This window comes from Colobus angolensis, unplaced genomic scaffold, assembly GCF_000951035.1.
Source record: "Colobus angolensis palliatus isolate OR3802 unplaced genomic scaffold, Cang.pa_1.0 Scaffold132, whole genome shotgun sequence".
NCBI lineage: Eukaryota > Metazoa > Chordata > Mammalia > Primates > Cercopithecidae > Colobus > Colobus angolensis.
In genome coordinates this window covers 2466945-2480760 of record NW_012114400.1, presented here as the reverse complement: position 1 = coordinate 2480760, position 13816 = coordinate 2466945, and the positions used below count along the sequence as shown (strand labels likewise).

The window sequence follows — 13816 nt, the reverse complement described above, 5'->3', positions numbered from 1 at the left end:
GAAAAGACCACGACTCTAATATGTGTGTGTGTGTGTGTGTGTGTGTGTGTGTGCGCCTGTGTGTGTGCGCGTGCATGTGTGTATTCATGTTTTGATTTAAAACAATTTATTTATATTGCCCTTCATTTTGAAGCAGATAATCTCTAAGGTTATTTCCAGGACTAACATTATAAGAAATATGAAATGTGGTAGGGAAGGGAAGGCTGGCCTAGTAATTAGTTATTTATCTTCTTTTTTTTTAAGTGGCACAGGCAAGAGATGACATAGTAAAAGAAGTCTGATGATTTTGAAGACCGTGGTATGTAGACATTCAATTGATCTTACCAAGTCCGGTCACTGTTATTGTTGTCTCTGATTGGATCTTTCCAAACTGGTTTTCAGCTTCACAAATATAGGTTCCTTTATCACTTGCCCATAAGTCTAAAAGGAAGAACTCATTTACTCATCTAATACCATCTATGGAGCATTAACTATGTGCCAGAAACAGTGCTGAGATCTGTGGATGGAAAGTGTGCACTGCCTTCTGGTAGAGGAGGGGACATACACAGAAACCAGCAGTCACACCACAGTGAAATAAGTACTACCAAAGAGTTCCAGAGAGTGAGTTCTGGAAACAGAGACAGAATTGACTTCATGAGGGCAATTGGGGAAGGATTCACACTGAGGTAATATCTGAGTGAGTAGAATAGAGGAAGGGCAGTCCAAATCTAATAGATTACAAAAGCAAGAGCTTTTGTAATGACTAGAAAAATCATGGCCCGTACAAAGAATGGAAAGCTGTACCATCAATGAACTCTGCACCACCACCCTGTTAGAAGCTTGCAGGGGAGATTTTTTAGTTGATGCAATGACTGGAGAAGTCTGCTGGCATTCAGTGGGTAAAAACTAGAGAGATGATACATGGGGCAGATTCGCAAATAAACAATTTTCCCAAGTCCAGCACGATTTTGAAGCTCCCACTGAAATGTGTGTATTTCATAACTTTGGTTGTAACTACATGAGTCTACAACCTAATTCTGTATGCATAGAAGAAAGACAGAACTTTAGTAATAATTGCACATCATCTTAGAAAATCACTTCACCAGCTTGGAGTTTTTGAGTCATCAATCCTATACTCCTGCGTGAGCCTGCATTTGAGCTATTGAATTCATAATGATGCCACATAAATGTATCTTCATATTGTGTAGACAATGTCAGAGTATTTACATAATGAAATATACATTATTTTAATATAAATTACTTTCCCTCATTTTTCATTTGTATGTGTTAGATATTAACATATTTTTTATGTAGTTAGATCAAATATATAAAATTTTTCCAGATAATAAAATGATACTACAAAATATTTGTAATTAAAGAGGGTATTGGAGCCATGAGGATGGAGACTACTGAGTTATAGGTTGTGTGGGGATAGTCAGGAGACTGAAGTTGAAGAGGTGGGCTGGTGCCTTCTCAAGAGCATGGTTTTGTCTTGTGAGCAACCAGGAAGGAAGGAGAGAATTTTAAATAGGAGAATGAGTATAACCTTGTAAATATATGACCCAAAATAAGCAGTTTAATCTATTGATAAGATTTGAACAGAGAGAAGCGCAGCTTTCCAGTATGAATAGTTCCATACTATCTCAGATAAAGAACCATGACAAAGTTTCCACTCCTCTGCTAACCATATGCATTTAAGTGTAGAACTGCATCTGGTAAACTAAGTCAGCATCCACTCTAAATAGCAGACATTCATTTGGAAATAAAAATTCAGCAAACCACCCGATTAATAAATCATACATTAGTTCTAACCAGGATATTTTTTGTATTCCGAATTCTTGGGCTAATTTGTGCAGAAAAACAACATACCATGAGAACCAAGTTTCTAATCACTAATTTCCTTTCAGACAATTTAATTTTGACAATTAGTCAATTGTTGCTCAAGATACTGAGCTCTTTTATTCTTCCTTTTCTTTCATCTCCTTTAATTAATTTGTTTTCAGTTCTCACTTTTTATCAACATCTGGGTTGTTTCTCATCATCACTCTTTGAGCTTTTCGATGTTCCCTTTCTCTCATCTCTCTTCCTATCTTGCAGCAGTGTTGTTCTGAAACAGTACTTTCATGTACCTTTTCCTGCCTATCAAACTTGGAATGGGGCTCTCTAACTTCTAGCTCATCAAATCCATTTTTTTCATCTGGACATTCAAGTCATGCACAATCTGACCCAATCTGATGTGTGTTTCCCAGTAGCTCCTTTTATGGGCATCCACTCAGAGAACAGACTGCAAACTACCTGGGTGAGGGACGCTATATCTGACTCTGTCCACCATAGAGTTCACCACAGAGCTGAACACTGAAGCACTTGTTAGTAGACAATATAATTGATATCTGGAAGTTTAAGTGGCCAATGTACATTTAATACTGTTAATAAACTTGGGCCAGGCACGGTGGTTCACAACCATAATCCCAGTACTTTGGGAAGACGAGGTGGGTGGATCATTTGAAGTCAAGAGTTCGAGACCACCCTGTCCAACGTGGTAAAACCCATCTCTACCAAAAATACAAAAAATAGCTGGGTGTGGTGGTTCACACCTGTAATCCCAGTTACTCAGGAGAATGAAGCAGGAGAACTGCTTGAACCTGTGAGGTGGAGTTTTCAGTGAGCCAAGTTCATGCCACTGCACTCCAGCCTGGGCAACAGAATGAGAACACGTACCCACCCAAAATATAAAAATGGAAATGATTTAAATAATTAACTTAGCAGTAACTGATTGAAAGCTTTCTATAAAATACCCCAAACATCCCATTATTTTTAAAAACGCAATCAATTATCTAAATGCTTTTCCTCCTCTTGTAACACCATGCAATTATTCTTAGCATTATTCGAAAAAATAGAAGGTGCTTCCAAATATCTGAATACTGAATAGCTTATAAAATATTTAGATGAGAAAGTAGTTGGCTTTTGTGGGGGTGGCAGGGATCTTTTGCTTCAGGCAGATACAACTTTTAATAAAGGAGTTTCCAAAGTATCCCTATGTTGTTATGTACTGTTGGACAAAATAAGTAAAGTAAACTAATAGCAATATTTTACCTTTCTATACAACAATTATTTCAAGAATCAAGGTAATGTGACCACTTATCTATGTAGAGGCTCAGGTGACTCTACTTGCAATAAGAAATGGTGAGGTATGAAGAAGTCATATTGTTTCATAAGCCTTTACGATAAATTAATGACATACATTTGAATAAAATATAACTCATTTATGATAATTCCCAAATATAAAATGCCAGTACTATTTCAAAGTAAAATGCAATGAACATAAAATGTGTTGGCAAGATTAATATATTATTTTAAATAGCAATACCTATGTATAAAACATAAATGTACAATATAAAAGTACATATTCATACAAAATATATTTCCTTCAACCTACTTAAAATAAAGAGAGCTCCTGTTCTTAGTTGACTGATGGAACTAACTGAAAAAGGTCTTGAGAAAATCGGCATGTTGTCTAATCTTCGCCATTTGATTGTTGGTTCTGGATAACCCTGAACATAACAAGGTAATGTCACATTTGAGCCAATTTCCATAGACACGTCAGCAGGTTCTTGTATGAAAACTGGAGGTGCTGGAAGATATTACAAACAATAAAAAAGTCATTGGTATATTATCCAGGTATATTAAACATAAACTTAAACATTAAACTGTCAAACCGATTGAATTTGAATTATTGTTCATATTATATTGTAAATTTACCCCGTTGATATTCCTCTCTTATGTAAAAATGAGTGTTTCTTTTTTGCTTTATAAATGAAGAGAGACACTTAGAAGCCCAACCATTTCCTTAAAGTGATAGATGATAAAAAGAGTGGCAGTTCAAATTATAATTACCTTAAATAAAGAGAATCTTTCTGAGGACTCTGTTCTGTTCCATTGGTCTATATCTCTGTGTTGGTACCAGTGACACACTGGATTAAGAAAATGTGGCACATATACACCATGGAATACTATGCAGCCATAAAAAAGGATGAGTTTGTGTCCTTTGTAGGGACATGGATGCAGCTGGAAACCATCATTCTCAGCAAACTATCGCAAGAACAGAAAACCAAACACCGCATGTTCTCACTCGTAGGTGGGAACTGAACAATGAGATCACTTGGACTCGGGAAGGAGAACATCACACACTGGGGCCTATCAAGGGGAGGGGGAAGCGGGGAGGGATTGCATTGGGAGTTATACCTGATGTAAATGACGAGTTAATGGGTGCTGATGAGTTGATGGGTGCAGCACACCAACATGGCACAAGTATACATATGTAACAAACCTGCACGTTATGCACATGTACCCTAGAACTTAAAGTATAAAAAAAAAAAAAAGAGAGAATCTTTCATTCTAAAAATTTGTTTTCAATTTTAGTTTCTGTCAAATTGCTCAAACTTTAAGACTATCTTATAAATAAGTGGGCCTTATAATAAGATATTTTTGACACTTTCCATAACTTGCTCCTTTGGTTGAATTTTTAAATTAATTTATACCAGAGTTCATTCTTTCATAATCACTATATAACAAGCTAACACTGTTTACTCCTAAATTATATCCTTGTTCAATATCATATTCTTGCTTCTCATACCTTTCACATTTTTGAATTAGAGAAATTTAAATTTGAGAATAAATAATACAAATTAAAGTAACAGAATGTAGTATTTGATAAAAAGAGAATAGGGAGAGTTTAATATCTTAGACAGAATTAAGAAATGATTCAGAAACTATAAAAATTATAGATAAGAGGCTACAGATATCCACATAATTCAGGTAACCACAGAGATCAGGGAGGAAGACATAGAAATACATCAGAGGCACATCTTGGCAAACATAGGAATCCTGTTTAGGGAGGATACTGTCAGCAAGTTCAAATAGATGAGGCTCTCAATACATCCTGGAAACTTATGGGTGATGAGACATCAGGCAAGGAGAACTACACAGGGTGCTTCTGGAGGCAATGGATGAAACCTGCTCATACAGGACTCTAAGAGGTGTACCCTAGGGAAGGCTCTTTGATAAAGTCAAGGTTAAATCTTGGTTAGAAACGATAATTATCACTTACAGAGTCAGAGGTTGTGTTAAGTGCTGTCCATTATTTATCTCATTTAATCTTCACAATATCTCTATGGGGTAGGTATTGTTATTACTCTGATTTTATACATGAAGAAACTGAAATACAGCTAATTTGCTAAGTGTCACATGGAGTTGAATTATGGAAGCAGGATTAAAAGCCAAGTCAATTCAACTTTGGGTCACCATTCTTTGCTATTATATTAACTTCTCCTTTTCTATGGCTTCTCACAACTACTCATAGTCATACTAGTTAGCAGGCTCATAAATATTCTTACAGAGATCACTTTTCTTCCCATGGGAATTCCGGATTTGATGTACAGTTGTCTCTTCAGCAGCATTAGTGGTTTTTAGCATAGGTTAAAGAACCTCCTCCAACTCTGCAGCCTCATCTCCTATTATTTCCCTTTATAAATGTTACTACCTGGGCAATCAGCATCCCTTGTTCTTCTCCAAACAAGGACTGACCTTTCTCTTATCAGTACCTTGTTATTACCACCTCCCACAAGTATAATGTCTGCTATTGATCTCTAGCTGTTCAAATATTGGCAATCTTTTAATCTGGTTTAAAAGGTCCCTCCTCTATGATGCCATCTCTTACCAGTTGAGATGAGCATGATTTTTTCCCTCTCTAAAGTTTCAGAGAACTCACTCTCTACCACTCTCATAGCAATCACCACATTCAACCTGTTGTTATACTATGTTTGTTTTTTATTTCCTAGAGAGTTTACATTTGTAACTGTATTTTTATCTTTTACAGCAGCTAACATAGTACTTTGTGCATTATTCATGGCCACTGGATATTTGTGAATGAATTTTTGAATCAGTATGACAACACTTCAGTAATAACCCAGTGTGTGTTTGTGTGTGTGTGTATGTGTTTGTGTGTGTGTCTTGTGCACAAGTGTATATAACAACCTTGACCCAGAACATTGAACTTCCACATGGCAATTTCAGAAGCCCTCTTATTTATTTATTGAACCCAAACAAATTAAATTAGGTTAAATACCACAATTGAACAATATGATTTTATAAATAAATGGTGTATCAGTGTTTACATTTTTCTTAATCCATCTATATGGGAATTTGACTTATAAAAATAATAGGCAAAATAAACATATTTTAAACATAGTTAATAGACTAGCTCATAGCTTGCTTATTCTAAGTGATATGGTTTGGATCTGTGTCCTTGCCCAAATCTCATGTCAAATTGTAATCCCCAGTTTTGGAGGAGGGGCCTGGTGGGAGGTGATTGGATCATGGGGGCAGATTGCCCCCTTGCTGTTCTTGGGATACTGAGTGGAATTCTCATGAGATCTGGTGTTCAAAAGTGTGTAGCACCTCCGCCTTTGCTCTCTTCCTTCTGCTCTGGCCATGTAAGATGTACCCGCTTCCCTTTTGTCTTCTGCCATGATTTTAAGTTTCCTGAGTCCTCCCTAGCCATGCCTTCTGTGGAGCCTGCACAACGGTGAACCAATTACACCTCTTTTCTTCATAAATTACCCAGTCTTTGGGATTTCTTTATAGCAGTGTGAGAACAGACTAATACACAAAGTCTCTAAGACCTAGTTACTTTTCTCTGGATAAATGGAAGTCATTTATTCTAAAGCAGGTAGCAGTTCTGAAAAATGGAAGTTAAGTTTAAAAGTTTCCGGATATGTTAGGCTCAGAGTATGGGCAGGTAAATGAGGTGATGGACAGAAAATAAATTCCAGAACAGCACAAAGATATGCAGAAGCCTGGAATCAACCAAGTACTTGGAAGAAAACCCAGTTTACTGACACATTACAACACAGGCATCAGTGAAAATGAAGGCAGATTTCAGTTTTCAGAACTAAGAAAGCCAAGAACAAACTGGAATAAAAAAGGGTAAGCAAACCTCAACCTGTACCAACAAAACTCTATTGAGACTGGAGAAGTCATCCGTTGTAAAGCAGCTTTGAGAACAGCATCATGCACAAAACAAGCACAAGGTCAAAGAATATATGTACTGGTATCACAAAACAAGGCAAATGAGAATACCAGACACTAGGTAAGCAGCCAAGGCAGCATCAATGACAAGCAAACCTCAAAAATGAAGCAACTCCTAACACAGCCAAGAAGCTTTTTAAATACTTCCTACTCCTGAATGTAGCCAACATGACCTCCAAGTGAATTACAGTGGGTAGATGGTAAATACATTAATGAAACTAAGGGAAAGAAGAACAGCAGTGAGTGTACTACCATGCATAGAGCTTCTACAGAGGAGGCTGTTTGCTTAGAGAGGTGAAGAGCACACTAAGTGGCTTCAAATGGCAACTCTAAGCTTGAGAAAATGATTTTACCTCCTCCAGTTAAAATATCCCCATCAACAGGAAAGGCATAACATTTCCTATCTTATGTTGTTAAAAGAGATGATCTTTATTAATCATTTAGTATATAATAATCACTCAGATATAAACTCTCATTAAAAATATTGTAGAGTTAACTTATTCTCAACTGGAGTTTAATACATCTAGGTTAATTTCTGTGGTTAGTTTAATGTATCTATGGTTAATTTCAATTTTGGCTTCTTCTTCATAGAGTCTATTAGGATGACGTTTGATCCTCTGAGATCCTAAGTATTTGTTTGCAAGCATCTTGAGATCTGCACAGGGTTAATGCCACAGTATAACTTTGCTGTAACTTACATATAGATATGATTGTGTACACACATTATTCTGCAAATATAAAAATCACAAACAGATTGACCATCTTGCTCCAAAAATTATTCCATAAAATTATTCTAGTTCCCTTAGGGACAGTTAAATATATGTACTCCATATGGTGACTCTTGCATTATTTTAGTCAGAGATTTTCTTTCTTAAAATGACTGGACACATTGTTTTGGTTCCACCAAACCACAAAGCATGAAACCACAGTCTAAGACTCAAACCCTGTGTGGTATGGAATGCTACAAATAAAATCACTGCCAAGCCAACTTTTTGTTTGATGTAGCCAGTCCTCTTTCCTTCCAAATGACTTCACAATTCACTATCCCTTTTTACAAAGGATAAAAATCATTGGTAACTTTCCCTGTTGACCTGAAATGTCTATAATTTAGGGCATTCACTACAAGAAGCTAGAACTCAAAAATCATATTAAATAGGCTTTTCATTATTTTTTGATCTAGTATTGTTGATATGAAGTAATATGCCCACAAAAACAACCTGAAAGTTCAAATGATATGGATAAAAGCATGTTTTTTCTTCCTAAGTCATAAGCTACTTAAATTTATGCCCAATAGTTTTGGAACTCAAATGAACAATTTTATGCACTACTAAGCTTAATACTTAACTTGTCTCAAGCCCTTTCTTTAAAAAGTTAAGCTGAAACAGTGACTTTCACATTAAAATCCAAATGCTTAATCTTAAATACTAAGCTGCTATTATATAGGCATTTCCATATGATTTTTCAAGGTTCAAAGAATCATAATGACCACTTAATGTGTGAAGTTATTATTCACTTACATGATACATGTTTCATTAAACACCTTTAGGGGAACAGCAATAGCAGCTGATATGCTAGGTGTACGTTATGATGATATCTCGTTTTATCTTTAAAACCAACCAATGAGGTAGGTACCACTTAGATCATTATTTTATAGATGAGGAAAGTTAGGCAGAAAACCCGTTCTCTGTCAGAGTCCACCATTTACTTAACCGCTATATAAGTTCTGGGGAAAGTTTTGATTTCATGTGTGTTTACCTTTAAACCTAATAGTGATAACTATAATTATCACTACAACTGTGATTTGCATGGTTCTTGGCATTTACATATTACATCTGCTAGCATATGTAACCACAGTGTGATGTGAACAGACAAGGTCTATTCAACCTTTGTTATTCAAGAAAACAAGCTGAAGGTCAAAGAATATATGTACTGGTATCACAAAACAAGGCAAATGAGAAGACCAGGCACTAGGTAAGCAGCCAAGGTAGCATCAATGACAAGGAAACCTCAAAAATGAAGCAACTCCTAACATTGTGAGCTACAATAAGAAAGATCTAACAGCGAATATGGTAATAGTTAATGCAAAACAGAAACATGAATGGTACTGACTTTAATACTAAGTTATTTGGCAATTGTGAACAATGGTCAAGGTTACAATAAACAAATAATTTGGCTTATGTTGATGGTTCTGTCAGGACAATTACTGGAATAAAAGTTGAAAAAGCCATTGTTTTAGAAAGGGTCACAGAGAATGAAGATCTCGAGTATAAGTGAAGATAAAACAAAATTCACTTCTGTTCAAGAAATAAAGTGTAAGTATGAAACATTTGTTAGGATGCTTCCTAACCCAATGCAAGTCACCCCAGCACAGATAGTGTGAACCCTTATATGGTGTATCACTGGACAGAAGAAGGAATCTGGAAATTCCAGAAGCTAAAAGGGATTATCAAGAAGGCAGCAAGTAAGCAAAGAAGCCTGTGCAAAAGATTCTTAGGATTTCTACAAACTTTCAGGGGACTGAGGGTGCAATTACCTTTTGGCTGGGAAAAATTACTGAGACTGTTTCTTCTTCTAGAGCTAGACAAGTCTAACAGAATCTTGAATAAACATAAAATATCTGTGCAGGAAGGAGGTAGAAGGAGAACTAGAAAATGTTGAAAATTAAAATGTTGTACTCAGTATATTTCTTGTAAACAAGAATTCTCTATGTAGTGACCCTCTTTATTTGGGCCTTATATTTCTAAAAGCTTTACTGTGTTTTACATCCTGCTTGCTAGTAGATTCAGAGCTACCCTCCACCCAAAGGTTCCAATCTTATTTTCAAGGCATTTCTCTTAATAACCACAGAGTTTAGTCATGGTTCAAACACGTCTTACAGTGTCCTAGACAGATTCTATAGTGGTCTTTGTGGTCATTTCCAGCTTTGTTGATTCTCCCCCAGGGCATAATCACTAAGAATGCAGAGTGTTCACCAGACAGCCCAGGGGCAAGGGGATCATAAAAGATCCCAGAAAGCAAAAATTTAGCTTACATGAAACAAATATCAAGTTTAGCAGGACATAATTTTCATTGAAAGACTTAAAACAGTAGAACTAAAATGTTTTGTGTCACTATATTCTAAGAAAAACAAAAAGCATTTTCTTTACAGTTCTAACTTTGGCTTTACAAAAACAGTCCGGCATGAATATCATTATATACAAGTGAAAATACAGGCAAATTGAATGCAATGTCGTATTTTATAAGTTCTAAGGGCCACAAATGTTAAATTATCTTAAAAATTAAATGCCAGATTCCATTTCATACAAAGTGAACTCTGTTATATCTGACCACAATGTGAAGATATTTATTTTTTAAAAGAGACATTAGGTAGACAAAAAAGAAGAGAGGACCAAACTTCTTGAGTAACCCATATACAGTTGTCGTGCATGCACTATATCTTCATTTTGTGATTGACATGTTTTTGTAGTACTTTATTTTATACACTGAAGAGTAATTACTATTGGATTTTTTTTAAGTAAAAGCACAATCTGATACCTTTGCTGTCATCAACATCTTCAAACTGTGGTCTAGGGCCAAAGTAGAATTGCTGGCCTCCAAATGTTGATACTTAGAAATTTGGTGGCAGAATGGATGACTCTTGGTAGGGAAATGGCAACTTGAGTTCAAATATCCCGGTTCTGCCCCTCCCTAACTCTGTAACCCTGATCAAGTTGCTTAGCCTTTATAAGCCTCAGTTTCCTTATCTATAAAAAGGAGATAATTTTAGAATCTCTCCATATAAAAGTTTTTGACACAGCAAATGGTACATAGAAAGTGGCCCGGTGCGGTGGCTCATGCCTGTAATCTCAGCACTTTGGGAGGCTGAGGCGGGTGGATCATGAGGTCAGGAGTTCAAGACCAGCCTGGCCAACATGGTGAAACCCTGCCTCTACTAAAAATACAAAAAAAAAGCTGGGCATGGTGGCAGGCACCTGCAATATCAACTACTCAGGAGGCTGAGGCAGGAGAATTGCTTGAACATGGGGTGCAGAGGTTACAGTGAGCCAAGATAGCACCACTGCACTCCAGCTACTGTTATGATATTAATCTGAAATGCATCCTCTAATTTTGCCATTCTAATGAATAATTATACCAAATCATTTCAAGGTTATTAAACATGAAAAATAACAGATCAATTTCAAAACAAATTGGCCTATAAGATCTGGAGGCTTACAGCCAACATCCAGAGTTATCTTGCCAGTTGCTCTTCCAGCCTCATTGATGGCTACACAGGTAAAATCACCAGCATCCAGATCTTGTGTTTCTTGAATCTTCAAAAGTCCCAAGAGAGGGTCAATAATGAGGAATGTTGAGGGCCTCAACTCAAGATCTCCTAAGTCAAAACAAAGGGGAGAATATTAAATACTAAAGTATTAAAATTGTTTATGCAGTTATTGGTTTAATTTCAAAACTTCTGAATAAAGTTGATTGCAAAGTTTTTAAACACAGGTGTTTGGCACAACAAAGACACTTTCTACAGTCTAAAATCCAGACCCATAATAAACTGTGTATGAATATTTTCTATTTATATCTGTATGTGCAACTAAATAAAAAATAAGCAGCTCTTTGAAGCTAGAACTGGGAAAGCCTGGGAGTCACAACCAAGGCTTAGGTAAGAAGGGAGTGCGGAAATGAAGGTTGAAAGGAGGTTTCTACCATCTTTGTGGCAGTATGCATTTGGTTACTCAGTAGATGTTTGAGAGACCAGAGGAATTTTATTTCAGCTAATGACCAGTGCCTTGAATTTCCCGAGAATGACTTTTACTTGAAGGCAGAGATGCCTCAACAAAGCTATGATTTAGGTTAGGCTTTTCCTTATGCTTCCCCTCCTCCTCCTCCAGGGCATCTCCTTTCCAAAGAATGGAATTAATCAGGATGATCACTATCATAAAAAAGTGCATAGTACTGTACATAATACTGGATGTTTAGTGCCAGCTCAATGTCCACATCTTTTTTGTTTGTTTTTGTAAAGGGTGACATCAAACATGTCAGGATCTTAAAAACTTCCAGGAGCTTTGAGAGCCATTGTTCTTAGAGTTTCATAGTATTCCCAGATGTCAAGCCTGAAAAGGTATTCTCCAAAATGTCATATACCAGCCATCTGACCTTGGCCTGAGGACCATGGAAGTAACTGTCTTAGCTTCTAAGAAGCAAACACAACTCAGGAGCTAGTACTAAAATTCTCTAGGACACTGCGAACAGCAATAGTCAACAGACTCGGGGCAACAAATGGACAATTCCCTTTCTGTTTATATAATTTTGAAAGGCAAGGAGGTCACAAGAGGTCTAAATTTGAAAAAAAATTACATCAGCAACCAACTGTCAGTGCCTAAAAAAAAGTATTTTTCAGCATTCCAATATTTAAAACCTCAATCATCCTTTTAAGCTGCTACTACATACCACGTGAAAATGAGAGCAGTAACTAAAGCTGTGTCGATGTGCCTCTGAGAAATTTTTATAAATAAAAGCAGATGATGTTGACATAAACTTTCCTCACACCACGGGAGGATGCAATGTGACCCCACTGTTCATCAAGTATTAAAATGTTTGGACTAAAATGCATTCAGATTTTTGAAATTTACTTTCCCCTTATATTTCTTCTGCAAATGTCAGAGGACATTAACAGGATAAAGACCTTTTTTGCTAGTAACTTTCTATCAGAATAAAAATGTTTAAAGAATAGCAGTCATGAAACAAAATATAAATTGGAAAACATTAGTTCAATTAAGTTTCTATTTTAATTACATTTTGATAGTTTCTCCTTTCCTGATTTCTACTGAAAAGTTACTCTTCAAATTATTGAGGAGCTATAAATACAGAACCTTTCAGATGGAAGGAAAATAGTGATTATTTTTTTTCTTTTTTCTTTTTTTTTTTTGAGATGGAGTCTCGTGCTGTCCACGGGTTTGGAGTCCAGTGGCACGATCTCAGCTCACTGCAAGCTCCGCCTCCCGGGTTCACGCCATTCTCCTGCCCCAGCCTCCTGAGTAGCTGGGACTACAGGCGCCGGCCACCACGCCCGGCTAATTTTTTTGCATTTTTTAGTAGAGACGGAGTTTCACTGTGTTAGCCAGGATGGTCTCGATCTCCTGACATCATGATCCACCCACGTCGGCCTCCCAAAATGCTGGGATTACAGGCGTGAGCCACCACGCCCGGCCTATTTACTTTTAATATTAGGTAAGACTAGAGGAATGTTATACATAGTAAAATATATCAACTTTACTGACAATATATTCTAGGGTTTACATCATTACCATTGAGGAGAGTTCTCTTTTTGCTGTAGTTTAAATTCAATCCTGGCTTCCATGGATATAAAGACTAAAGGAGAGATCATTATCTCTGGTATAAGATCCTTTCAAATAATTGATAAGTAAGTAGTTATCAAAAACATTTGTTTAAAAACTTCTTAAGTGTGCTCTTAAAAATTAATGGGTACCCTGGTGAATTTTTATGTAGATTATATTTATCTATACTCTATATATACACACACACATATATATCTCATTTTACAAATAAAACTGAGATATTTAAAAATATGCATTCACTGATTTTTAATAAATGCCTGACATTTTAGTATAATAAACATATTATATTTTTAAAATTGTATTTTCAAAACATGAGAAATTTAGTGAGAAGAGTGGCAGTGTTTCACATTTTTGCAAATCTCTATAATCTCTCATGTAGCATAATACAAGACAGCTGAAGCTCA

General features: G+C 36.2%; 1 protein-coding gene across 1 annotated transcript in view; it reads right to left on the bottom strand.

Moving 5' to 3' along the window:
- HMCN1 (hemicentin 1) overlaps window positions 1–13816 on the bottom strand; it is a 461695-nt gene that overhangs the window by 230722 nt on the left and 217157 nt on the right. The window contains exons 15-17 of the mRNA XM_011934184.1: window positions 11279–11437; window positions 3416–3610; window positions 325–420 (exon numbers count right to left, since the gene is read on the bottom strand). Coding sequence (XP_011789574.1) covers window positions 325–420; window positions 3416–3610; window positions 11279–11437 — 450 coding nt within the window. The remainder of the gene's footprint in view (window positions 1–324; window positions 421–3415; window positions 3611–11278; window positions 11438–13816) is intronic.